Here is a 26757-nt window from a genome sequence, read left to right as displayed (position 1 = left end):
TTTGGCTATTTTGGGATGCTGCCCTTGGGACCTGGCAGCCAAGTTGTGAGGTTCCGCAGGTTGTAGGTGTTCTGGCCAACAGCGCCAGCTAAGGTTCCAGTCAACAACCGGCTTCCACTGGCAGACTGTGAGCTAAGAAGCCTTAAGATGACATCAGCGTCTAGCTCTCGAGTCATCTTCAACCTTTGAATCTTCCAGCTGTTGGCCCAGACATTGTGGAGCAGACAAACTATCCCTGGTTTATCCTGACCAAATTCTTGACCCGTGTAGTAAGTGGTAAACATAATAATTATTTTACAATTTGTTTTATATTCATTTGGAGGATTTTCATAAACTTAATTTACAAATCAGATCAGGGAAGAAAAAGTAAAAGAAACACCTTACCAGGCCTTGTCTCACACTTTTTCAGCATGGTCAAGCCTATGGGCATTAAAGAGGAAACAGGAAGCTCTAGTAAGGCATGTCCTCCCTCTGGGCTTTGGTTTCCTCCTTTGTTTTCTTTCTAGACTAAGGGGTAGGTGACAAGAGGAAAAGATAATGCCCTCAGTGTGTGTGTGGGGTGGGGTGGGGGGTGGGACATGAAGCTAAGGTGCACTGGAGTGCAGACTGAAGGCTAGAGACAGGATGACTGGAGGGCTCCTACATATTGGGGATGAAGCTTTCATTGGGGGTAAGGTGGAACCAGGGGTCTCCAGTTTGCAGTCCATCTTTTTCTCCTCAGCCTAGAAATGACTTAGGAACTGTTCACCACTGTTCAGTGGGCAATGTCTCCAAAGGCTCTTCCTTTAACCCCTACAACCTGCTGGCCACATGCCTCTCATTAGTCCTCCAACTCTCACGGCGGTGCAAACCAGGGTCCTTGACTAGACTCCCTTGCTTATGGAGGGCCTTACGCTTGTCATGTGGAATAAATGAAATAATGGTAAAGTATTCAGCATGGTTTTTGTGTATATGCATGTATAATGTTTTTCAGTATGCTTCCTGATGAGTTGTTGCTTTAGTTTTATGCCATCTCTCCCCATAATCTTTCTAGGGTCTGAGAGCTTGAGAGCTTTCCTTGGTAACCATGCTGAGGGGCACATCTCTCTGTAAATACAGCTGGAGAAGCTCCTCCTCCAGACCCCACAAAAACACATGGGATTTTGCTGACATATCTGGATGGCTCTGGTTCAGTTTGCTTCTGCTTAGGCAGGACTGTATAAGAAAAGCACTCTAAAATGTTCCAATTTTATTTACAACCACATCCCTTCCCACCCTGCCTCCTCAGCTTAGCTCCTCAGCTTAGCTGGATGAGCAGTGACACTTCTGCCAAGCCTAGGACATGAAGAGACATGTAGGGTGAGTCCTTCACTTCTTCTGGGCTTGAGCCCTGGCCCGTTGAATCTTGTCGGCCGTGGCACCGTCTGTGGCTCCAGTACAGTGGGACAATACGAGGCTCAGCTCTGCCTCGTTCCGGCGCTCAATGGCAATGTCTGCAGCCTGAGCCACATCCCTGTGGTTTGAGGAGGAGGGGAGATGGTGTTGGGATGATCAAGGGTACAAACCATGCCTCTCATCAGTCCACTAGCTCAGCACCCCAGCAGCACGGGGCTCTCAGCCAACGTACCCAACAAGAAGTAAAGCCTTGACCTTCTGCTCAGGACCTACACGGGAGGCGTACTTCTTGGCCTCATACTTGTTGTGCTGCTTCATGCAGATCTCCACAAAGGGCTTAGAGAGGGAGGAGAAGGAGGGAGAAGATAAGGCAGAGCCCTTCTGTCCTCTGTCTTATGAACAAAAGGCCACTGAATATACTGTCACTGTATATTTTATATATGCTTTAGTGCATATAATTCCCCCACCCCTGCCCTGACACACATCTACAAGAGGTATGATCTCGACATTCTCAGGGCAGAAACAACCTAAACCAAAGATGTTAGAACCTTGAGACCAATTATTTCCATGCATCTACAACACCATCCACTGTCATCCCCTCACAACAGGTGTTTCCTACCATCTCGGAGCCTGTATTTTCTCTCATGGCTGTTCCATTTACTCACCACACCTCTGAACTGCCTGCCATAGAAAACAAACCCCTCGATATCCTCCACTGCTTTGCAGATGTGCTTTTCCTGTCCCCCTCCACTCTCCACCCAAATAGGACTTTTCCTTAGGCACGTGGGGTCCCCCTGTGTCATCCTGGGGGAAAGCAGCTCATTCTCCTGCCTGCTGACATCTGCAGGCCGACTGGGGCCCATTCTCTAATGTATTTAGCTCGTGAATATGCACACACAGGAAGCACCCGCTAAAAATTTTGGCCAGCCGAACGGATGCATGAATAGGTCATCGGCCTATCCCTGGGCCTGGTCCTCTCCCCAGGACTAGCCTCCCTGGTGATGGGGTTGGGGGAGGGCCCCTGTCTCACCAGGTAGCCGATGGGTGATTTCTTGCTCTTAGAAAACTTCTCTAGCTCCTCCCAGTCTTCCAGATCTGCCAGAGCGGTCAACTTCAGCCACCAGAGCCTGTAAGGAAGCTGGGCTTGGAGGTGCTACAGGAGGGGCAGGGATCCCAGGACTTACATGCAGCCTGGACCCTCATATACCTCTTGTCTGGGATGCGAAAGTCACGCGCCAGCTGCTCTGCACGCTTGTTGTGGCCACCGAGGATGAGAGTGGTGACTGTGTCATGTAGAGACAGGTCCAGGAACTGAGCCCCTAGCTCATCTTCTAGGCGTCGCTGCAGCCGTAGGAGCCGCATTTGATCCTCTGTGGCCTGGGGATAGGGATAAGGCAGGATGAGGATGAGACGGACAAGGAGGGAAGACTGAGAGGAAAAACAAGGAGGTTCTTAGAAAAGAGTAGGCCAAACCTTGGCTGCAAACTCATTCTTGGCCTTGTAGAAGGCATCAGCTGCCGTCTGCAGAGCTGCAACTCGCCCCTCAATACGCTACAAAGGCAGGAAGAAAAGCCTGAGCTCATAACTCAAGGACCTCCGCCCTTCCAACCCAGGCTGTGGTTTTCTTCCCAATCTCTATGTTAAGGGTCACCAGGGCCAGTCTTACCCGCTGGGTGTACCACTCTGGTGTCCCTAGTGGGAAGGCTAGCTCCTCTGGGACCAACCCTCATCCTGGCCTCATGCCTTCTTAGACTTCCTCAACAGTGAGGACCAGAGGACCAGATGGGATGTGCACCAAATATGAGGCCTAGATTCCTAGAGAAGGAACCAGACCAACAGCCTAGCCCAAGGGCCCCACCCCCTCTATGGGCCTCAGACCTCCTCTGCAGCGTAGCTGGCTCGGATGTGGAAGCTGCCCAACTCCTGGTGGTTGTCGTCCTGATTGTAAAGGTCCTTCAGCGTCTCTAGTTCCTGATGCTTACAGAACTGGGGCCAGGGACAGGCAGTCAGTCAGCAAGGTCAACTCAGGGGCTCAGGAGGCTCCACCCCTACCCTTGCCCACTGCACACACCTGTCGGTACAAACTCAGGGCCATAGGCTGGTTCCGAAGGGTCATGAAAAAATCTCCTCGGTTCAGCTCATTCTTCAGGTGCAGCAACACCGTGAACACTATGGGGTAGTAAGGTGGGATGGGGACTCCAGCCCAGCCCCTTGCTCAGCCCGGGGGCCCTGGTCTTTGGCCTCACCCAAACCTTGCTCACCCAGGTCAGTGTCCCCGCTCTCAATAGCCTTGCTCAGTGCCAGTTTGCTCCTCTTCATCTTTAGGAGAAGGGGTACCTGCTCCCCAGAGCGTGGCTCATACTCCAACAGCTGTGGGGAAAAAGGCAGAGGAGAAAGAGCTCACCTGGGGGCCTCCAATACCCAAGTCAGGGTATCTGGGGAGGGCTGGGCACCCACACCTTGATAGCCAGCTCTGTGCGGCCACAGCCATAGGCTCGCGCAGCAATGTCAGAGTAAGAGACACCAGGTGTGTCCCCCAGCTTCTGGTTAATGGCCCGAGCAACATCCTCATCAGACACGTCCTTCTGTTGCACCTGCAGAGGGAAAGGGTGTCACACACATCTGCTTCTCACCCCTCACCCCACCGACCCTCAATTAGGACCTGGCCCTTCAGTCTCATACTTCTTATTTCCTATACTTCATCAGGGCCTGAAAGTCCCTAAATGCCCTTGGACCCTATCCTACATCCTCACCTTGTAGCATGCCCAGTGGGCCAGGATCCTGCTGACACCCTGCACTTCAGGAAGGCGCAGGTACTCACATATCTGGATGGCCAGGGGGTAAAGCCTCCGCAACACAAGCCTGGCAGGCAGGAGGGATAACGGGTACAGAGGTGAGGTGGGGTAGACAGAGGACAGCACAGCCCCAGCCTGCAACTCAAGTTCTCCCAAATCCCAAAGAAATAGGTCAGGAGCAGTGACCACGAGAGCCCACAAAGGGCTGTAACACTCGCCCACCTAGAGCCCTCCCAGCACCCTCGGGCTTGCTGACCTGTCCAGCAGCACCTGGATGGTGAGTTGCTTGTATCTGCATTTCACTCGGTTAAGGATCTAGCTGGGAAATATGCCCTATTTGCCAAGGACCTTTAGGTGGCATCTCTAGCCCCTTCCCCTGCCACCCCTGGCTGTGAACACCATTCTGAAATGCATGGGGATACTGGCTATAGGTGAGCGGGATCCCGATGTGATAATCCCGAACGGCATTGAGCACACGCAGGTCCTGACACATGCGCACGAAGCTGTCGGGTGGAAATCTGTCGAGGAAACACTTTCCAAAGGAGGCCGCCTGAGAAGAGCCAGAGGGCAATAGAGGAGAGCTTCCCCCCTGGCAGCCCCACCCTACCCAGTGCCCCTCCCTGCAGCCCTGCTGCCCAGGCCAACCCTGAGCAGACTCTTCTGCATGTCTGGCTGGTGCTCGTGTCCTGCGGCCTCAATGCACTGCTGCACAGCCTGCGTCAGCTGCCCCAACTCCTGGATCTCCCGCAAGTACTCATCGGCCTTCTGGCTCTCTTTCTGGGGTTGGGGTGGGGTGGGGAGGGAAAGGGTGCCAGAGACATGGCATCACGATGGAGAATACTCCCACATCTGCCCCAGCTCCTCAGCTACAGTTCAAATGGGATAATTTGGAGGGGCTGCGAAGGCAGAGCCCAAACCCCCTCAGTGCACTCATCTACCTGAAGCGTTCAGATATTCCCCCTACCCCATATCAGCCCACAATTACCAGTGAGAATCCCCAAGACCCCTTAATAGTAGCCCTGACTTGCGCCTGGGCTGGGTATAGTCGGGGCTCCCTGCCCCTCTCCATCACCACACGGAGGACCCCATTTCACTTTAGTCCACCTGAGCTGGCCCACCCCAGCCCAGTCTGGTATCTTGCCTAGACCCCTCTCTTCACAGGTAGCACCTGGCTGTGCCAATCAGGGGAAGGAGAAGAGTATCCTAGGGTCCTGGGAGAAGGCCAGGGCTTTACCTCATATTCCTTCTGCGCCTCCAATAGCAGTGCTCCAGGGGCCATTGAGGCAATTTTGAAGATCTCCTCGCTGGCCACTGGAGAAGGGAGATGGTGAGTGGGGGAGGGACACAGGGGACCCTCAGCTCTGCCTCAATGCCTCAATGCCCTAATTCCCTCATCCTCCTCTGGCCCACAGCAGCTGTAGTACCTAGGAACCTCTGCTCTGGGTATGTGGTGCCTCCGTGAGGGCCTCACCTGGAACTTCATGCAGGAACTCATGGGTGCTGCGGGAGAAGATACGGACCCCATCCAGCTCAGGTACCATGTAGGAATCCTCATCCAGCACAAACCTAAGCTTGGTCAAGGTTCTCAAGAACACCCAGAGATGGGATAAGGCAGGTGACCCTCTCCCCTTTCCCCTCCTACCCCCACAGGTATCCCTCGAAGGATACTGGATGCTCTCTGGTGCATCACCCACCACCATTAGCCGCTTCTCCCAGGCTACTACGACGGCCCTCTCCTTGCTGCGAGGACGGCTGCACCTGTGGGCAGCATCATACATACATGTAAGACATACATGAGTTCGTAGGCCCACAGTCAGGTTTCTCATATCACTGCTTACATCACTTTGTCTTGGGACAGCCCTACACATGCTTCCTGCCCCTTATCTCATTCCTCTGACTTGTCTGCTTCCCTCTTACCCTGTACTGTCAGTGACTGGGGACATCTCGGGCCCATAGGAGGGCAGGGGTTTCCCTCAAATGTGCACTGGCAGAGAAGATGCAAGCTCCACGTAGTTTGGCTAGTATACAAAATGAATCAAGGTATCCCAAGAAACAAGGCTATGTCCACCCCCAGCACCCCTGTCCTCACCAGACCATCTGCTTTGGGGGGGCCCGGATGTTGCAGTTGAACTCGCACAGCTTCTCCTGAAAGGATGCAGGAAGCATCATGGCCCTGTCCAAGTAGTCAGGTTGAAAAGCTCCTCCCCTTCCCCTACCAGATAAATCTTCCCTGAACAAGACATGGTGTCCCTGTGTTGTCTCAGGATCACACCTTCAGTGAAGCTGTCCCCATCCAGATGTAGCCTGTGTCTGTGAAGAGTGCCAGGTGTCGGTAGGTAAAGGAGACGGCCATCTGCAGGAAGCTGCTCACACCTGGGGCCAGGCCAGGGGGAGTCTGGGGCAGGGCCAAGGAGGACACCAGAGATCTTGACTTCTCAGAGCCTCCCCACTGCCTCCCCTAATTCCTCCATTTCACTCCCACTCAGGCCCTTACCACTGCAGAGCATGCTGCATGGTCTAGAAGGTAAAGATCAGGCCCCACAGCCAGAAGAATGTGTGCCACTCGGTCCTGGCACAGTGTGGTCCAGCATGAAGGTGCACTCTGCAAACCTGTGGTCAGAAATAGGACAACTTTGGGATAACCAGAGCCCATAGCTTCTACCTCTATTGATCCCACAGTCTGGAAGCACATCTGTAGACACTGAATGGCTGGCTCTGTCTCAGGGGTGTTGATGCTCACCTGGCACTTCTGGCATTCGGCGGAGCTTGAGGTCACTCACATTGGCACTGAGGGTGAAGCGGTGGGCCCCTGTGAGGATGGCCACTCCAGAACCAAACTCAGTATGGAAGATCCGGGCATCTAGAACCCGGTTTTGGAGTACCTCCTGGGGAAAGGGGTAAGTGGAGAGGGGCCTTGAAGAAGCCACTGAGTCACAGACTCCATTCCTTTTCCACAACCTCCTGTGGCCCCTACATTGCCCATGCTGAAGCGTCTCCGGAAGTCACCATGAAGGCCATAAACCAGCACTACACCATCTTCCTGCACACAGAGTAGCTCCTCTTCAGCTGACCAGCCTAGGGATACCACAGGGCCACTCTTCCACTGCAGAGGAGAAAAAGTCCTTGAGGCTGTCTAGGGACACAGGAACCCTGCCCAGACCCCAGCCTCAGGGTGGACTAGGAATGCTCACCAGCAGACTGGCTAGAGGCATGCCAGAAGCAGAGTAGATCTCAAGCACTGGCCGTACATTGGCAGGCTTCTCCTTCCGCCAGGGGTTCCTCAGCAGTGCTTCAGTTTGAGAAGAGACCTCCTGTCCTAGCTCACCAGGCTAGGCCCACCCCATTGGAAGCAGGCCTCATGAAGCAGCACCTCAGGCCCATCCCATACGAAGCAGGCCTCATGAGAACCATTAAAAGCATCTCAAGTGGGTGGGGAGTGGGGGAGGGTGGCATATACTAGTAAGAACAACCCAACAGCAAGACCCCCAGGAATCAAGGAACTTGAGTTAATCCCATGGTCCCAGAGCATGCAGTAGCAGAGTGACATACCAATGGGGCCCCCATAGGGTGCAGCAGCCACCAGGCAGTCCCTGAGTTCCTCCTTCAGGTCCCAGTCCATGCTGTACAGCTCATATTTCCTGCTCGCGCAAAGGAAAACAGAAATTAGCCTCCTCATGACCCTGTATCTGAATGGAAGGAGCCCCAGAGGAACCCCTGAAGCCTCATTTGTCCTCCACAGAAAAGTTGAAGATGCCTCCCAGGGCTGGAAGGGGGATGATGACTAGAAACAGCTACATGCATGCTTAGGGACCGAAGGCAAGAGAGCAGAGGCTGTTGACAGAGAAGGATGTGGTTCTTGGGACAAGTGTGCAGAGATGGCAGAAGCTCCAGGGAGAGGAAGGCTGTATGGCAAATATCCAGGTCACAAACTGACTTGGGTGGAGTGACTGGCTTGGGCCTACATTAGCAGGAAATAAAGCCTTCTAAGAAGGTCTCTTAGGGTAGGCAGTTCTTCTATTTCTGGTTCCTAATACTGAATCAGGTTGTGGGCTTTATACCCAGAGGTCCAGCTCAACACTAGTTAATAAAGAACTCAGTGTCAGAGGTACTGAGTTAGCAGTGCCTGAAAGAAATCAAACAGGAGCTCTTTAGTGAGTCCAGAGCTGGGGAGAGAGACCTGGGTTAGCGATGTCAATCTGAATACTCAGCTTATGGGAGGTAAATGAAATTGCAATCTGGCACGAGATGACTACAATCTGAGGTGTGCACGGAGAGTGTGTGCTGTATGAGAAGACTGAGTAGGAGGCTTGAGGCAGGCCATCATTTGATGGCTGGAGGTGGAAAGAAGGGGACAGAGAAGGAGTGGGCGACATTCCAGGATGCCAAGAAAAAAGAGTGTTTAAGGAGGGTGTTTCGGCTGGTATCGTTTCAGGAGCCTTCCCATTAAAGGTAAGGAAGATGCCCACAATTACCTTCTATTTCACATTCTTCTTGGGGTTCTAGACAAAATAACTTAACAACAGTTTTTTATTTTGGAAGAGTGAAATTGCTACTATTTACAAATAATATGACTGTCTACTTAGAAAACCCGAAGTGGTTTATGGAACAATGAATAAAAAAGCTCAGTTAGGTGAGCAACAATCAATATATTTTCTATACCAATTTTAGAAAGACCCTAATCATAATAGAAATAAAACTACAATACCCAAGAATAAACCTAATAAAAATTTTTACAAAATCAAATCAAAGTGTACTCAAAGATATAGAGACATGAAAAAGTATCCCAAAATGATCTATATAAATGCATAGAATTCCAATAAAAATCACCCCAGTTTTTTGGGGGGAGGGAAGCACAAACTGCCTACAGCACACCTGGAGTAAAAAAAACTGGATCATCTGAAAGAGAAAATACTGGAAGATATTAAGAACATTTGAAAATATGAGAACATATACATATCAGATTTCAAATATACTATATAATACTAAAGTTAATTAAAACTGTTGTTTTGGCACAGAATAGCAAATAGATCAATGGAAGAGAACAGAATCCAAAAAAAGCCCTGGGAATTGAGCATGTAATAAAGATGGCATTTCAAACTGGTAGAAATTGATACTTGAAATGAGACAATGGGGTATATGGGAAGCATTGCAATAAACACTATTTCATCATTTAATTTCTACAATAAAATATTTTTCAGATGGAATTCAATATTTAAATATTAAAGAAATAAAGCCACATCAGAAAAAAAATCTTGGGTATTTTAACAATCTCAAAGCAGAAACAATTTCTAAACATGATATAAAACCCAGAAGTTACAAAACAAGACCAACGAATGGGTCTAATAAAAACTTAGAACTTCTGTATACTTTTATATAAAAAAGGTAAAAAACATCACATATTTATATTTGCTTCCATTTCAAAAAAGAAACTAATAAGATTTATAAAAATCTAATAATGGTGGTTACTTGTAGGTAAGGGATAGAATCAGTTGAATAGGGGCAGGGTGGGAATAAGACTGAGTTTTTAAACCACATTAGTGGTTATTTATTAAAATAATTAACATTTTAAAACTTTTATACATTAAAAATAATCCACCAAAAAATAAAGTAGGAAGACAAAAAATGTTTGTGACACATGTGAAAAAGAGATACTTTAAAAAATGCAAAAGGCTCTAATTCATTTGTTAAATGAAAATAAAACTAAAAGAAAGATGGTCAAGGACTATAGCAGACTACTTTGTGTGAAAATATTTAAAAACTAAACACAAAAACTTGGGAAAATATAACCTAATATTTGTACAATGGGAATTATGGTAAAGTTTTTCAGAGCAAGACACAAAACCCAGAAATTATCAAGGAAAATACTCTTAGATTTTTTTTGCATACTAAGCTGCAGTATGAACCACATAAACCCATTTATGTAATTAAAAAACTGAGCACATATTTTTGACAAGCATAATCACATAAATGTGTGTAAATATATAGAAAAAACTCTCAAAGGTCTCCATACTAAGCCAGACAGTGGTTACTTCTGGAGAGGGTGGTTAAGTGGGGGAAGGAGGTAAGGGAACTGCAAATTTATAGGCTATATAATTTTGCATTATTTGAATTTTTATAACCCATATGTATTTTTTGACATTTTGTTACTAAAATCATGAATGAAAATCTGATGAGAAAACAGATTCACACAGGCCTAACATGCCAGTTATTAATTAATTGCCACTCGACTCCAAAGTCACGCTTCAATGTTTAAGGGACAACATTCTTTTAAACATTTCTCCTTCACGGTGAGTATGATGTTAAGCTTTCTCAGTAGAGGGCGCTAGAGGGACGCTGCATGCGGAAGGGGCTCTCCTGCCACTTCCAGCAGGGCAAAGCTAGCCAGCAACCAAGGTGTGAGGACACTTAGGGGTGATCTGCCCAGCCATGCAGCAACCTCGAAGGCTTGCCTTGACTGGTGATCACCTTCCCAGGGCTACCTGGAGAGATACCACATTCTTGGCCTCATGGCCATGCTAGGCCATAGTTCTTCTGCATGCCAAGATGTCTGCTATGGCTGTCCTGCTGGCCCACTAGAGTATTTCCACTGATCCCCTTCTGCATGCCCATGCTCTCAGCTACTGGTTGTGGCTCACCTTACAAAAAACACGTGCTCCAGGCTACCTACCTGCACCAGCTCCTCCGCTCCTCTTGCACACTCACACCCCTGGCTGCCAGTTACAACTCGCCTGTGCCCCACTACTTCTGAACCCCAAAGGGTTGTTCCTTGCTTGCCCAGCAACTCTGGACCCGTTCTGACTTGGGCATACCAGTGAACTTCTCTGCCATCCTGTGTATTGCAACTATAATTTCTCCAACAAGGTCTGAACCCCAGTCTGAGGAAGGGCCCCACCCTTCCAAATTTGTCCTTCCTTGGGTACTCTCCCTCAGCTCTAGGCTGCCGTATATAATTTTATTACATCTTATAGTCTTTATCACAGCTTAATAATTCTTTTTTTTCCTATTTATTTTAAATTTTTCAAAAGTTAGACATTTATACAATCTATGAAGTGATCCTAATAATTCTTTATACTTATTAAACTTTGCTTAAAACTCATAACTGGACCCAGACTGTTACAGATTTGGCACAAAGAGTGGTCCCAGGAGACTGACCCCTAAAGATGGGATTTGAGGATTAGTTTGGTTGTGTGCTTAAGCTTGAGAGCAGTGCTGAGCTCCCTGCCAAAGGAAATGGATGTTAGTAACCCACTGCATGCAGTGGCATCACAATTAATCAAGCCTGCAGTTTTCCGTGGTAAAATGCCAAGTCAAACATGTGCTTGGGTGTGACTTCTGTGCTTGGCTGTATAGCAGTAATGATTATAAGGGCTGTGATGTAGATGGATTATTTTGAGTGCATTTGAACATTTACAAAGAGAAAATGACAAGGTTGGGTCTGTTAATTTTCAGCTCAAGTCATGGTCTGAGAAGCAGAAAGCTTCCATAACACCCTTAAATGAATCTCTTATTTATTGTAGCCACAGGCTACTACTGCTGAAGGTCAAACACAAAATTTAATTGTGTGGATTGTTAAATTATAACAGTTGAATTCACCAACACACTATTTCTTATGTGAAAGGGCACTGATCAGGAAAGAATGGGATCCTGAAACTTGAGAGATATCTGGTTAGAGCCAGATGAAACTGACAATCTTGAACCCTCAAGTCATTCTGAGCCTTCCTTACAAGTAAGAGTAGCTTGCCTTCCTGCATCCAAGGAGACTAACCTTCCCCTGCTTGAAAACCCTAGGGTAGACATCTTGGGAGCCTCTCTCCCCAAGGCTGACTTGGCTAACTAACACTAGTGCTGAGTGGCTAATCTGTCAACAGCAGAGACCAATACATGGCCCCAATATAGTACCATTCCCAGGGGAACCAGCCTTCAAGTTTACTACACTGGACCTTCACCATGATGGAAGAAGCAAAGATTTGTCCTTACTGGAATATATGTATGTTCTGGATGTGGATTTGTCTTCTGTATCTGTAACACTGTTGCCAGCACCCACCATCTGTGGACTTATAGAATACCTTATCTTCTGCGGTAGCATTCTGCAAAGAATTGCATCTAATCAGACTCATTTCACAGCAAAGAAAGTGCAGCAGTGGGCTTAGGTCCATGGAATCAACTAGTCGTATCACATACCTGATCATCCATAAGTGGCTGGCCCAAGTTTACTGACGAGCCAGTTATAACACTAATTAGCAGACAGTGTCCTAAAGGGATGGGGTTCTATCTTAACATCTCTAATGTAAAGCTTATGCTTATGCTTTACATCAGAGGCTATTATATGGTGTTGTCTCCTCCAGAGTCAGAATACGTGGAACTCAGAATCAAGGGGTGAAAATGAGTGTGGCTTCTCTATTACACTTACCACCTCCCTTAGAAAAATGTTGCTTCCAGTTCCAGTCACTTCGAGATCTAAAGGTTTGGAGAGCTTAGTATCTATCCAAGAGGAGAATGTTTCTACCAGGGGACACAAAAATGGGTTCATTGAATTAGAAGATAAGAGCATCACCTTGCCACTTTGGTCTCCTTATGCCATTGAACCAATGGGCATAAGAAAATGGGGTTAATTTACTGGCTGAAGTGTCTTCTCATTTTGGGGAAGAGTATTTACTTGTAAGGAGAATAGTGGTAACTTCTTAAGCAGGTTCATGGGGTTGTTTTGTTGCTATGAGGGAGTTCAAAAGTATGTAGGGGTGAATATGGAAGCTGAGCAGACAAAGGGTGGACTGTGTCAGTTATCAATTTATTGTCTCTCGAGTCCAAATTTATCCTCAATATGTGTTCCACAATAAACTAGATGTTAACCTTCTCAGGAGAGGGCACTGTCGGGACACTGCAGGAGGAAGGGGCTCTCTGGCTGTTTCTAGCAGCTGCGAGGTCAGTCAGCAGTGGGGTGTGAGAATACTGGGTGGTGCTCTGGCCCAAACATGCACCCAGAATACATAATCCGTTAGTGACCTCACGGCCTTGGCCCTGACCTGCATCTATCTTCCTGTTGCTTTCTCTACACAGATGCTGCAAGTTTCACATCTCTGGCTCACACTGGTGCTACAACTCTCTGTGCAAGCCCATGAACCTGGTCCCCAGCTATGGCTCACTTATGCCCCATCTGTACTAAGGCGGATGCTTCCTGCTCGCCTAGTGACTGTGGACCAGCTCTGGCCCAGGCGAGCCAGCAAACTTCTGCAACTACATCTTTTCTATTGAGCTTAGAACTCCGGCTTGGGGAGGGAACCCCCCTTCTAAGTTTGTCCTTCCTTTCTCCTCAGCCCACAGAGAGGACAGAGTTTTATTTTATCTTATAGTTACTTTGTTAGCATAGTTTAAGAGTTCTTTACATGAAACTTTTCCGTTTTATCACTAGAGTTTCTGTTTCCTGATTAGACTCATACTGACATAACCAGTGTAGCATCCCACAGACCACTTGCTTGTCACAAAGGGGGAAAATATGACATTGCAACAGAGGATGTGGCCATCAGCATCGAATCCACTTGTTAATGCCAACTTCCCTCTTAGCAGACAACCTGATGTAATGCTGACTCAGATTAATGCACTATGAACACCATGGTATCACCAAAAAAGTATTTGTGCCAAAAACGTTCGACCTGAATCTAATCGAGTCTTCAGATCAAAGTTTCAGAAAATATAGGCTATGACAGAAAAAAGTTCAAAGGCAGCAATGGCACGTGAAAGTGACTTGGTCTTTCATGAAAATAAAAGGTAGGGGGGGGAGTGTGGGTAATAACGTTCAAATTTACAAAAGACTTAATTAAGAATGTAAGCAAATGAGTAATTCTTGCTTGGGTCTTGATTTGAACAAAACAAATTTAAAAAGACACTTTTAAGACAGCCGGAGAAGTCTGAATAAGGACTGGTTTTTAAATGATATTGTTAGGTGTGAAAGAGCATTATAGTTTATTGGAAATTGTCATTTAAAAAAAATAAAGCACACTGAAATTATGTCAGTAACTTACTTAAAAATACAGTATTTGATTGAAAGACTCTGTCTGGGGTTTGTTTTTAAATAACTCCAGAAAAGTGTGTGTATTTTGGCAAGGAAGGAGAGGTGCGAAGAGAATGAATGGCAAACTGTTGATATTTGTTGAAGCTGGTGATGAGTACACGGATATCCACTAAATTACGTTTACTATGTTGATGTGTATTGAACATGTTCTTATAAAAGTTTTTAAACTTCCAAAATAGTTGAATCAGATATTGCAGCACAATAATAATTTTTAAGCCTAAATGATGGTCATGGATGTTTATGCTGCTACTTTGTTGTATATTTGGAACTTTTCAGAGTAAAGGTTACATACAATTTCCAAAAAAGAAGTGGGGTTCATCTCTCCCAATGCTCCAGGGAGTCAAGCTCAGATGAGATCTGAGCTGCGACCACTGCAGTAACTGAGGGTGGTCAGACCAGAGTGAGTGGTCAGTGGGAAGAGAGAAAATGCAAGGAAGTATAGACTGCAGATTTCAGACCTTTCAGGTGGGGAAGAAAAAGAAAGGGCAAGGAGGAAGGATCTGTTTGTTTTCTGAATACGAGAGTTTATTTTTTGTTAGGATAAGATCTGAGTATACTCAAAATCTGGTAGGGAACAACTGGGGGGCAGGGATGGTGGAAAACAATATAGAGCAGCAGAGGAACACCTAGGTGCTTATTAAAATATAGATCAAATTTCCAGGACCCACCCCAGAGATAATGGAGATCTGTCCTAGGAAGCTGCATGTAGCCAGCATCTCAGGCGATCTTAATGCACGGGGGTCTTGAACAACAGCTGGAGAAACTGGCCAAGGGAGGGTGTGGGTGGATGGCACATGGTTTCTAAGAAGGCAAAGAAGACAGGGGCTCATCATCTCAGTGGAATGGAAAGATAGCAGGCAGGTTTGGGCAGGGGAAGCCTAGGCCCTTCTATGACTCCAGTTCTCTGAGAAGCATGAGGTGAAGTCAGCTGTTGGGAGGAAGGGCCAAAAAGACTTCAATTTTCAATATTTCCAAAATATTTTAATTGTTTACAATTTAATATTTTGTTTTGTTTCGTTTTTGTATAATCTTTTAAAAGGAAGGAAAAAAGCCCTTGTGGTGACTATAGGCTGAACCCACATAACAAGATTGTGAGGGCCCCGTTGAGGCTTGTAACCATGGATTCAAACTAGACCCAACTTGCCTGTGTGTGACCTCACGGCAGTGCTCAGCAGCCTGGATACCGGCATAGAGATGGTGAGTTATTGATGTGTTAGGGTGTAGTTTTGTGCCATGCAGGTGCAACCAAAGGGCAAAGGAATAAGGTTGTTAGGGAAAAGGTAAGAAAGCAACTGCAACGACTGACCATGGCTGCACACCACGCTGGACAAAAAGGGACACAATTATAGAAGGGAGTTCTGCATGCTCACACAAAGAGAAGAGAGGGCTCCAGGGTTGAGGATCTCAGTGAGGATGACGGTTTTTCAGAAGGTATCAGAGTGTCAGTGAAGACAGGAGCTTGTGGTCTGAGAAGGGGCTGTCTGAATTTAACATTTGAGGTAGAGCAGTCCTGGATAAGCACAGGAGCAGAGTCGGGGTGGATGAGGTGCATAGGATCACTTGAGTAGAACCTATGAAACCATGAAGCCAGGTAGTCACTTAAGTTACTCCAAAAGGCGGAAAGAACTGGGATGTTTAGGAGGCTGTGGGCCAAAGTCTCCAATCAAACAATCAGTGAGAAATGCAGTCAGTCAGAAGACTGGCAGCAATGTAGGAGTAAGGATCAGGAAGTGAAGAGTAACAAAGCACGGACCGCCTTCCCAAGGCTTTGAGATAAAGAAGCCTTCTCAGGGATGAACCTTTAGGACAGTATGCTACGTGAAATAAGTCATCACAAAAAAAGTAAATACTGTATGATTCCACTTATATGAGCTATGTAGTCAAATTTAAAGTAGTAAAAGAATGGCAGTTGCCAGTGATGGGGGAAGGGGAGAATGAAGAATTATTATTTAATGGGTATAGAGTTTTGGTTCTGCAAGATAAAAAAGTTCTGGATATTGGTTGCACAACAATGTGAAAATACCTAATACCACTGGATTGTATTTTAGAATGAATAAGAAAGTAAGTTCTACATCATGTGTATTTAACCACAACTTTTTATAAAAAATTCATCTCTATATGTGCAAAAACCAACCCCCCCAAAAAACCTATGAAAATAGTCTATTTCTAATAAGCACTTCAGAAGAACATATCTTCAGGTTTTTTGTTTGTTTGTTTGTTTGTTTACCATAAAGGATGTTTCTAAAGTACCTGAAACAGTTTGTTCAAAACCAAGTTTACCCTCTTCACCACCAAATTCATTACCTTAAGCCAAAAACCCAAGTCATCCTCAACACCTTGCTCTTCTTTCTCCCTAGCAAGTATAACCCATCACGATCTCCTTTAATTTTACCTCCTAAATATCTCAGATCTGCCCCCTTCTCTCCATCTCTACCATCACCACCCCAGTTGCTGCCATCAACTTCTCCCTGGTGTATTCCACCAGCCACCTAACCAGTTTCCTTGCCTCCATTCTTGCTTGTCCCTACCAATTTGTTCCCCCATTGCCTCCAGAAGGAACTTAAACCCCCCCCCACAAATCCAATCATATTAATCCTTTCATTAAAACCCTTTCATTTAGGTTTCTCACTGTTCTTCAAATAAAGGTGACCTATAAGGCCCTGCAGGGTGTGGCCCCCTAAGTGAAAGGCATCAACTTCATTATTCAAGGTCATTGAGAGTGGTCTCTCCTGCCTCAGGATCTTTGTATATGTTCTTCTTCATCCCACTCCCTGCAATAACGCCTACTCATCCCCTGGATGGGTTACCATTTCATTCAGGAAGTCCTCTTTACCTCTGACTTCTTGGTCTGTTATATCCTCTCTTAGGACCCTACCTCTCCTTCACAGTGATTATGATCTGAGTCATTAGTGGTTATCAACAGTTATCAACAGTCTCCTCTGTAAGTTCTATGAGGGCAGACAGGGTCCATATCTTTTTATTGACTGATACACAGCCAGCCTGACAATGGGGTGGGCAAAATTCATTAACAGGATTAGCCAAAATTGTTTTTTGGGGGATAAAAATCTCAAAAATTCTGAAGCCCCATAACAACTAGTCACCATTCCCTCTCCTTGCCTCCCCAAATTAGTTTTCCAAAAAGGTACTTTCAATGTAAAACACAAAGGTCTATCCTTCTTCTATTCATTACCTGTCAACTCACAGGTCAGGTACGTAAGCCAGAGTACAGAAGCAGAAAGCTTATTGTTAGAATGTTATGTTCCTATGGGTAACAGCCTATGTTCCCATGGACATAGCCATGTTCCCATGGACATAGCCAAACAGTAATTTTCCTGCAAGTTATAAATGGAGTCCTATAGATAGGACTCGCAATGCACTGTCTGCCACCTGTTTATCATTCATTTACTCACTTAAACATGTATTAAATCCTGGCATAAGGTTATGCACAAATACAAAAAACACCAAATATCTGCACTTAAAACATTTCCACTCCGGTGAAGAAGCTAGAACACACTATTTTATTTTCCTGTTTAAAAAAACAAAAACAAAAAACTCTATCCTTTAGTACAGGTTCTAGAAGACTGGGTTCAAATCCTCACTTCACTACTTTCTAGCTGTGTAACCTGGTCACCTAACCACTGTGTGTCTGTTTCCTCATTAGTAAGACGGGTTTAATAATGATACCTGCTCCATGGAGTTGTGAGACTTAAACAAGTTAATACACATAAAGTACTTAGCTGAGTATCTAGTACATAGAAGGGCACATCTGTTAGCAAAAATAATATATCTTCCACAGCAAGGCTTAGACCTCTACTTCTTTCTGGCAATACAGCACACATAGGTAAGGGCTGGCTCGGTATGCTGGTCTAGCACACACTCGGTATTGATATTCATTTAAAACGTTATTAGTGTATCAACAAAGCTAAGACTTCAGTGATAAACAGGCGTTCTGTAGTAATGAGGTCAACATTTTTAGTACTCTTCTACTTAACAGGCCTCTGTAGGCAACTGTATTTTCAAAAATAATGTTACTATTTTCAAAAGTGTATGCTGTGTTGTAAGCACCTATGTCAATTGGCATCCCTTCACCACAAAAAGTTAAAATCATTGTGATTTCCTAAGAACTTTACTAATTTTAACTAAACTTTTGTAATTTTTTTCATATAGTATAGACATATTTTAAGAATCAGATATAAACAACAAATGCAATAGATCTCTAAAAACTGCTGTAATGGCTAAAAATGACTGCTAGAAATTTATTACTTGCAGGAAAATTACTGCTTGGCTATGTCCATGGGAACATGGCTATGTCCATGGGAACATAGGCTGTCACCCATAGGAACATAACATTCTAACAATAAGCTTTCTGCTTCTGTACCCTGGCTTACGTACCTGACCTGTGAGTTGACAGGTAATGAATAGAAGAAGGGTAGACCTTTGTGTTTAGACAGAATGAAGAATGAGACTTTGGGCTTAACAATCCTGTACCTCTATATTTTGGGGCTGCTTAATTTGGGGTCTGCATACCCCTGACAGACCCAGCTGGCTGAATAAAGAGTGTTTCCTATAACTCACTGAGTTCTGGTGGTCTGTGTGTCTTTCGGGGGCTGGTGGCTACAACAGTGCCACAAAGCATTTGTCCTCCTTAAGGGCTGGCATTTTATGTATCAAAATTTACATAGGAAAGTTTTAATATGTGAATAACAGTAGTACATAGTTTCATAGCAAATAGGTATCTTCTATTGAAATAAAATCCCAATGTGATATCTTTGTGACTTTTAGTAGTAATAAAGTATTTTTAAAAATCTTTATTGGGCAACAACTACATAGCAGGCACTGTTCTAAATAGTATTTTGTGGTAAAGAGATACAAGAAATATGCTCTCAGCCCTCAAGGAACTTGGTTTAGCAGAAGAAACCTATACAAATATTGCCCTACCGTGCCATACATAACAGACTCTATTCTAGCACTGGGTCCTGTGAGGCCTGAAGGAAAGTCAGCTGACTCTACTGGAGTTGGGTCAGGGAGAGTTTCAGAAAAGTCCCTCGAACTAAGTCCTGAAGGATGAGCACAACTTCTCCAGTAAGATAAAGAGGGAAATGGCAGTGCCCACAAAAGGACCTGCAGGCTGCTGCAACTATGGAGAGCCATGAAACATGGTATGTTGGGGTCCTCTTCTGTGCAACTGGAACACAAAATTTGGGTACGAGAGGGGCAAATTAAGTTGGAGGGACAAACAGGAGTCGACTTATAGATTTAACAAGATGAATTTATCCTACAAAAGGAAACCACTGAAAAATCCTAATTAGGGTAATGATGTGATGGGTTAACACTTTAGAAAAATTAGTAGTTTAGGGTTCCTACGACTCCCAGGAGAGAACTGCTAGCCAGGGATGCCTCTGGATTCACTGCCGACTCTTCCCCTTCTCTCTCAGCCTTGGTCAGCACTGTTACCCCGCCTGCCGTGCGATCCCGCCCCACTGGGAGCGCCCCTGTGGTCTGACTTCAGCAGCACTTCCTGGCAGGAGACTGGGCACTCGCTGTCACCAGTGGGCGGCCTCCCTCAACGTGATCTGAGCATCCTTCCGGAGACTGACAGACCTAGGCTTCAGCGTTGGGCTCTGCCCCTACTTGTGTGACCACTGGGCTTGCCTCAGTTTCCTTCGCTGGAGCAGGAGAAGGCCTGGTTCCCTGGCCATTACGCGGGTGTACGTTAAGGGGCAGACGACAGGGTAGAGCCGGCGAGGGGCGGACCCCCGCGCCCGGAGTGACGGGGGCGCTCGCCGCCGGCTCCGCCCCGAGACTCAAGCCGGCGGGCGAGCTGGGTAAGTCGGGCCGTGGGCGGGACGGCGGGGCGGCTCACCGGTAAAAGGCAGAGTCTCCGAGCGGGTTCCAGTTTGCAGTATAGCAGTCCATGGCTGGTGCAGGTGGCTGCTGGGCAGCGCTGAGCGGCCACCCGCCTAGCGCGGGCTCCAGGCCGGTACTTCCGCTTCCGCCTGCTCCGGTCACGTGGCAAGGCGGCCGCCACTGCCATCAGAACTGTGGGCAGCTGCACTCAGCCGCCCCCGCGCCCCCGCCCCCCAACACCCGGTTCTTGAGCCCGTCTGGGTGGGCCCAGCCCTGGCTTCTGTCCCCACACAGCGGCCACGACCGCTGCCTTCCTGCCTCCTCGGGCATTGGGGGGTAGCGCAGGGCGGGACATGGGTGACCGGAAGTGGGAGCTGTGAGCGTCGCCGCCCGGGGCACCGAGGCCCAAGGCGCCCTCGGGGCCACTGCGACGCACGCATGGAGAGCGCTGGGCGCCGGGCTGCGCACCGACAGCTAACCTGGTCGCACGGGCTCTGCGGGGCGGGGACTGTGCGGCACCAACCAGTTACCCAGGGTGCGGGAACATGAGGCTTGGCACAGAGCCCGCTGAAGACGAGGCTCATGGTGCAAGGGCCTGCCGTGTTCGTGGGTGAACCGTGCGGAACCCTGCGACTCGGTAATTGACGCGAGCTGACGAACGCGCATGCGCGAGGCGGTGGCGGGCACGTGGCGGGTTGTAGGGCGGCGCCGCGCGGGATGCGCTTCGGTGCCCTGGAGGCCTGTGGGCTGTGCGTCCCTCCCACCCCGCCTCTGGTACCAGGTGTGACTGAGGCCAGCATCACCATGGGGTTCACTCTGCCGCTTGGTTCCTGGAGGGGCCGGCATAGGTCTTATTTATCCCGGGACGGGCCCTGGGGCTGACCTGCCCTGAGTCCCCACCCTCGCGCGGCTTAGTGGCCTCTCCCTGCAGCCCGTCATTGTCAGCGGCGGCATGGTGTTCTGTCTGGAGAACGAGGAGCAGCGCCGCCCGCTGCGAAGCACCATGGTCCACTTCCAGGCCTCCGAAGTTCAGCAGCTGCTACACAACAAGTTCGTTGTCATCTTGGGGGACTCAAGTGAGTGCTCCTTTAGGATCACACTTCCACCTGCAACCTGTTTTCTAAGTCTGAACCCTTTGTCTCCATCTCAGACCTCTTCTGACCCCTAATCTGTTCCAGTACGGTAGATTTTTCTCATTTTATGTACCCATGCACCTTCCAGAGCTGTCTTGATAGGTGTAGCCTGTCAACCTTTTCTCCCTGACAGCCCCCCATAATTTCCCTCAGTTTTGTTATCTGTCTCCCAGGTAACTTGGCCGACTTATTTCTGCCTGGTGATCTTGGGCCCCTGTATACTAAATGGGGGGTGGTGCACAACTAGAAGCATCGGAGACAGTGCCAGGATCTTTTAACCTCACCTTTTCTCCTGCCTCAGAGACAACACTGCACAGAGGTGGTGTTGGGCAACCCTAGCCCTGGGAATATGGGGGACCTGGACTTGGGAGGAGCTTGGATGGGATAAGGCTTACCTCAGCCTCCTGATCTCTGTCTCCCTGCAGTCCAGCGGGCTGTGTACAAGGACCTGGTGCTCCTGCTCCAGAAAGACTCACTGCTCACAGCTGCCCAGCTAAAGGCCAAGGTGAGAGAAGCTTGGTGGCCATGCCAGGCAATGGTGGGTGGACACAGACCCTGGCCTGGCAGGGTTCTCCTCCCTGGCATGGGTCTGACCATCTGGGTGGGGGTGGGTATGCAGGGGGAGCTGAGCTTTGAACAGGACCAGCTTGTGGCTGGGGGTCAGCTGGGCGAGCTGCACAACGGGACGCAGTACCGAGAGGTCCGCCAATTCTGCTCGGGTTCTGGCCACCACCTTGTGCGCTTCTACTTCCTCACCCGCGTTTACTCTGAGTACCTCGAGGGCGTCCTGGAGGAGCTGACTTATGGGCCCGCCCCGGACCTGGTGATCATCAACTCCTGCCTCTGGGATCTCTCCAGGTTGGGGCTGAGGGAGAGGGAAATACTGGTTGGGGGTGGAGGTATGGCTCAGAGGCCATCCACCCCTGTGCTCTTGTCCACCTTGTCTGCTGCCCATAAGGTATGGCCGCTGCTCAATGGAGAGCTACCGAAAGAACCTGGAGCGGGTGTTCCTGCGCATGGACCAAGTGTTGCCAGACTCCTGCCTACTGGTGTGGAACATGGCGATGCCCCTGGGGGAGCGCGTCACTGGGGGTTTTCTTCTGCCTGAGGCAAGTGACCAGGGTTCTTCATGATGGGGGAGGGGCAACTGGCTGGTAGGGGACCCTTCCTCCTAACCCTGCTTTATACTGTGGCTCTTAGATGCTGCACTTTCTCACTTAGCTCCAGCCCCTGGAAGCCTCTCTGCGGCGGGATGTGGTTGAAGGGAACTTCTACAGTGCTACTTCGGCTGGGGACCACTACTTCGATGTCCTAGACCTTCATTTTCATTTCCGACATGCAGTACAACACCGTCACTGGGATGGTATCCACTGGGACCAGCATGCCCACCGCCACATCTCACACTTGCTTCTGACTCATGTGGCTGACGCCTGGGGTGTGGAACTGCCTAAGCATGACTACCCCCCTGGTGAGCCCTACCACAAGTGGGGAGGGTAGTGATGTAGATTGGGCCCTCAGAGAATAGGTCTCACAAGTGGAATAAGACATAGGTGCTCTAGGAGAGTAGAGGTCCTTTGAAGGACTGCTGTGGCCCCCAAGTGCTCCTTCTTCATCCCCTGGGGTGAGATCACAGGAGCAACACTGCAGTTCAAGTTATGGTTCTGTATGGTTAGTTATATAGTCACCTCTGTGTATACGAATGAATTTATACAAGCACTGAGCACGTAAGACAGCATGTAAAAGATCCCTACCCTACAAAAGAACAGGAAAGAAATGGGGATACTTTTAACTAGGTACAGAAGTTGAGGGCAGAAAGATAAACAGAGGAAAGGCAATCCAGGAAGTGTGGCAGAAGCAAAGAAGTCCCTTGGCTGGTGTTGTCAGCCTCTCAGTTCCTGCCTGCTCACAAAGGGGGCTCGTGGCTGATGGTCTCCAAGTCCGCTTCTCTCCTGCATCATGTCCTCAGAGGTCAGGGTTCCTGCCTCACTTGTTGACAGCTCACCTCTTTGGCCCCAGTATCTAGCACAATTGTTGTGTACACAGTACTACAGGATAGTGCTCATTGAATTGGAGGCATGAGTCATGTTAGAAAGAAGGCTGTTCATTGCAGCACTGAAGGGGCTGGGGGCACAGACAGGTCAGGAGGGTCATAGAGGCAGACTTCTGGGACTTGGTAGCCAGGAGTCAATGCTTTAGGGAGGTAAATTAGGACTTTGATTATATAATGGTCCAATTTTCTTGTTTTTTAGTTGAGAGAACTGAGCCCCAGAAAGGAAGGGATGCCACATAGTTTGTAAGACTAGACTGTAGTGGCTCAGGCCTTCTGAGTTCAATTTGAAGCTACAGAAATAGGGATGTCAAAAGGAAGCTGGGTGGGAGAGTGAGTTGGTGAGTTTGGTCAGGGCAGATCTATTTGAGGTATTGTGGAAATGTGGAGTAGATCTGAGAGTCCGTGGTGTCCCCAGAGAGATGGAAGCAAAGGGCATGAGTGTGAACTGTGAAGGAGAGAACAGAACAATGGCCACATTTTGGAGTTGAAAGGGAAGAGGGGCTGATGGAGGAAATAAAAGAAGTTGAAGATAGAGATACTTTCAGGGAGGATGGAGGCCATTGGCTATGTCATGTGATTTGTCAGGAAGAAAGAAGTTGGTTAAATTTGCCAGGAAGTGGTTATATTTAGTGGGGAAAATGTTGAAGGATTGGGTTGACAGTCAGTGAAAAATAAATAAAAGAGCCAGTGAACAGTTGATAAGGGAATCGAAATCAGGCACAATACTCTTTGTGGAAGTTTGAAAGGAGCAGGGGTTTACTGGGAGAAGAGAGTGTTTCTGAGAGACTTATTAAGCTTATTTATTGGTCCATGGGGAGTTGCTGGGAGAGGAAGAAGCTAAAGATACAGGAGCTTGGCAGAGAAGACTCTGGAGGGGAGCCTGAGGTCAGAGTGAAGGCAAAGCCCTGACTTTTGAGAAAGGCAAGGAAGGAGGAACACATCTCGGGCTCAGCCTGAAATGAGAGGGAATGAGGAAACGTGGAAAGCAAAGGATGCTCCCTCCTGGAGGAGGGAGTAGAAGTTTAGAAGTGTGGAGGGCCAGAGGTCAGGGCTGCCTGGCCTCCCCGGCCTATCTAAAACAACCATCCCATTCTTAGACCCGTGGATTGAGGACTGGCCAGAGCCGGATCATCTGTTCCAGGGGAGCCAGGGGCAGCCCCCAGACTTCGGGGAGCAGCTGGCCTTGCCCCTCCCCCTGCCCTCTCCCATACCCCCTCCCATGCCTTTTCCTTACCCGCTTCCTCAGCCCTCTCCACCCCCCCTGTTCCCACCCCTGCCCCAGGATGCCCCCTTTTTCCCAGGCCAGCCCTTCCCACCCCATGAATTCTTCAGTTTTAACCCAACGGAAGACTTCTCAATGCCACCCCACTTAGGTAGGTGCCTCTGCAGCATCCTGTCACACTTTCCCAGCCTCCCTTTACACCTCCCTCAGCCTTGCCCAGCCTCATCTCCTGTGCCCAGAGTTGGATCACCTTTGTGCCCCTGCAGGATTGGGTTCAGTTACAAGTGAGTCTGGAACAGCATCTGTAGACTCATTAATCAGCTTACTGGTTGTCACAGTTTCCTGGTTTGGAAGTAGGGAAGTGGTATTGCCATTTTGCAGATGGGGAAACTGAAGCCCAGAGAAGCTCCCTTTGGAGGACCAGAGCAGCCTAAAGGCAGAGCTGGGCTCACCTTGGCCAAAAGCTCACTCTTATAAATGACTGGTTCTTTTGTAGGATGTGGCCCTGGAGTGAACTTTGTGCCTGGCCCCCTGCCACCTCCATTTTCTGGCCCTATCCCCTATGGGCAGCACCGGGGCCCAGTGGTCCACCGGGGGATGCCACGCTGTGTTCCCAGCAGCCCCTACCATGTGCCGAGGATGGGGGAACCCTGCAGGCAGCGGCCCAGACACTCAGACAGATTGATCCACACATACAAACTGGACAGACGGCCTCCTGCTCATTCGGGGACATGGCCTGGATAGACTGGATCTTAGGCTGGGGCTGGATGTGCCAATGGCCCTGCAGGGCCTGCTTGACACCCCAGGTGCTGGGCCAAGGTGTCTGCTATGCCTGGTATTGTTCTTGTCCATTGCTGTCACCAATAAAGGCATGGAAGAACAGAGTGGCATCTTCCTGTGTGAGGGAGTGGGTTTCCCAAACCACGATCTTAAGAGTTGGGGAGGCTGCCTCTTGGCTCTTTCCAGCTTTGGGCCTTTCACCTCGCTGTATAGAAATCACCGAATGCGTCCTTCCTGCTATCTCACACACTCATTTCCACCCTCACCAGAACATGTGTGCTTAACAAAGATCCTGAAGGGGTCTGCTGTTGTTAGTAACTCTTTAAGATTGAGAAATATCAAGGGCTGAGTTGAAATTGTCAACATTTTATATAAAATTTTAGATCTGGCTAGTTCTCACCTATGCTGGTCTCATGTGTTCATGTGTACATTCAACATTCATCTTCTGGAGATAGAAAGACACACACCTTGTCTCGCACGGTTTTTGGCATATGGTGGACATTCAATAAGTGATTGTAACTAAACAAGAAGCTCCCAAACCCAAGTGGGAGACCAAAGAGAAATCCATTGTTTAATAGATAAAATGTGCAATGGAAGCAAAGTGAACACAGGCTAACTTCTTTGGTGGTAAGGGGGTACAGTAGAGGAGGAGTGGAGGGAGAATTCCAAAGTGGGTAGGGGACTGTGCCAGACTCCATAATGAAGTTAAAAGTGTATGGTCTCGGCTTTGATAAGTGGTCTTGATCCTAGTTTTGCGACTACTAAGCCTCAAGGGCAACGTGGGCTAAATGGTGGCATGGGGTGGAGCGTAGCAGACTGATAAATGATGTGGGGCAGGAAAATTAGGAAACACAGAAACCCACTAATAAATAGAATTGGATGGAAGAGGGATGTAGAGTTCTTGCATTAACTTCCCATACTTGTTATTGAAGTTTCACCTTGGTAAAAGATATAAAATCTCACAAACAAATAGAAATAGATGAGAAAAGTGTTAATCCTTGCTGGTGGTCTAAGTGGAAATGAAAGGAAGCTGCTAAATCAGCACACACTGGTGCTGGGGAAACTGGTACAGTTAATAATAAGGCCCTAATTTAGAGAGGCATCTCAACAGAACAGTTGAGAATCAGGCACCAACACAGCACCTGAAACAAGCATGGTTTTCTTTTGGTATAGACAAAAAGTGGGAGGGAATGTACAAAAATGAAAGAAAGCCTTGCGTTAGGAAGATAAGATTTTAGGTAATTTTTTGCAAAAATTGTTATTTTCTTTTTAATGAAAATCTATCCTTGGAGCAGACCTCATCAGCTGGATCTAGTTTTCCCAATCCCTTGTTTCTTTTCTGCCTTTCTTCCAAACCCTATTTTTTGTCAGGATATTTTATACCTCTGATTCTGGAGCTTTCAGTGTGGCTGGAGAAAACTGTTCACCTGGACCGATATACTGAAAAAAGTAATATGAGTTACCCAGCTTCATGGGGCCCCTCTGTT

At 47.9% G+C, this 26757-nt stretch overlaps 2 protein-coding genes across 6 annotated transcripts; one reads left to right on the top strand and one right to left on the bottom strand.

Moving 5' to 3' along the window:
* Nucleotides 1-1211: 1211 nt before the first annotated feature.
* Nucleotides 1212-20239, bottom strand: VPS16 (VPS16 core subunit of CORVET and HOPS complexes). 2 transcript variants are annotated; one of them, XM_016143737.2, is made up of 24 exons: nucleotides 20102-20239; nucleotides 7719-7807; nucleotides 7361-7458; nucleotides 7144-7272; nucleotides 6910-7054; nucleotides 6664-6779; nucleotides 6442-6564; nucleotides 6259-6314; nucleotides 5838-5927; nucleotides 5641-5735; nucleotides 5404-5480; nucleotides 4815-4946; nucleotides 4592-4719; nucleotides 4426-4461; nucleotides 4128-4236; nucleotides 3834-3968; nucleotides 3636-3744; nucleotides 3446-3543; nucleotides 3253-3360; nucleotides 2848-2925; nucleotides 2582-2751; nucleotides 2405-2501; nucleotides 1607-1710; nucleotides 1212-1492 (listed from the first exon to the last, which is right to left on the bottom strand). In XM_016143737.2, the coding sequence occupies exons 1-24, from the start codon at nucleotides 20152-20154 to the stop codon at nucleotides 1348-1350; spliced, it is 2520 nt and encodes an 839-aa protein (XP_015999223.2). In that variant the 5' UTR covers nucleotides 20155-20239; the 3' UTR covers nucleotides 1212-1347. The 2 variants fall into 2 exon arrangements, 1 of the variants encoding a protein (XP_015999223.2); XR_004953636.1 differs by lacking the exon at nucleotides 1212-1492 and having other exon boundaries at nucleotides 2405-2512.
* On the top strand, nucleotides 19738-25673 carry PCED1A (PC-esterase domain containing 1A). Of its 4 annotated transcripts, XM_016144352.2 has the most exons (8): nucleotides 20248-20722; nucleotides 21017-21161; nucleotides 21644-21723; nucleotides 21838-22076; nucleotides 22177-22327; nucleotides 22440-22686; nucleotides 24366-24641; nucleotides 24987-25374. In XM_016144352.2, exons 2-8 carry the CDS (start codon nucleotides 21038-21040, stop codon nucleotides 25232-25234), a joined length of 1365 nt encoding a protein of 454 aa, XP_015999838.1. In that variant the 5' UTR covers nucleotides 20248-20722; nucleotides 21017-21037; the 3' UTR covers nucleotides 25235-25374. The 4 variants fall into 4 exon arrangements, with proteins under 4 accessions (XP_036085475.1, XP_015999838.1, XP_015999766.1 ...); XM_036229582.1 differs by lacking the exon at nucleotides 20248-20722 and adding an exon at nucleotides 19738-20063 and having other exon boundaries at nucleotides 21644-22076; nucleotides 24987-25673; XM_016144280.2 differs by having other exon boundaries at nucleotides 20257-20722; nucleotides 21644-22076.
* Nucleotides 25674-26757: the final 1084 nt, after the last annotated feature.

The sequence above is a fragment of the Rousettus aegyptiacus genome, unplaced genomic scaffold (assembly GCF_014176215.1).
Source record: "Rousettus aegyptiacus isolate mRouAeg1 unplaced genomic scaffold, mRouAeg1.p scaffold_m13_p_12, whole genome shotgun sequence".
Lineage (NCBI taxonomy): Eukaryota > Metazoa > Chordata > Mammalia > Chiroptera > Pteropodidae > Rousettus > Rousettus aegyptiacus.
This window is presented reverse-complemented; position numbering and strand designations above follow the sequence as displayed.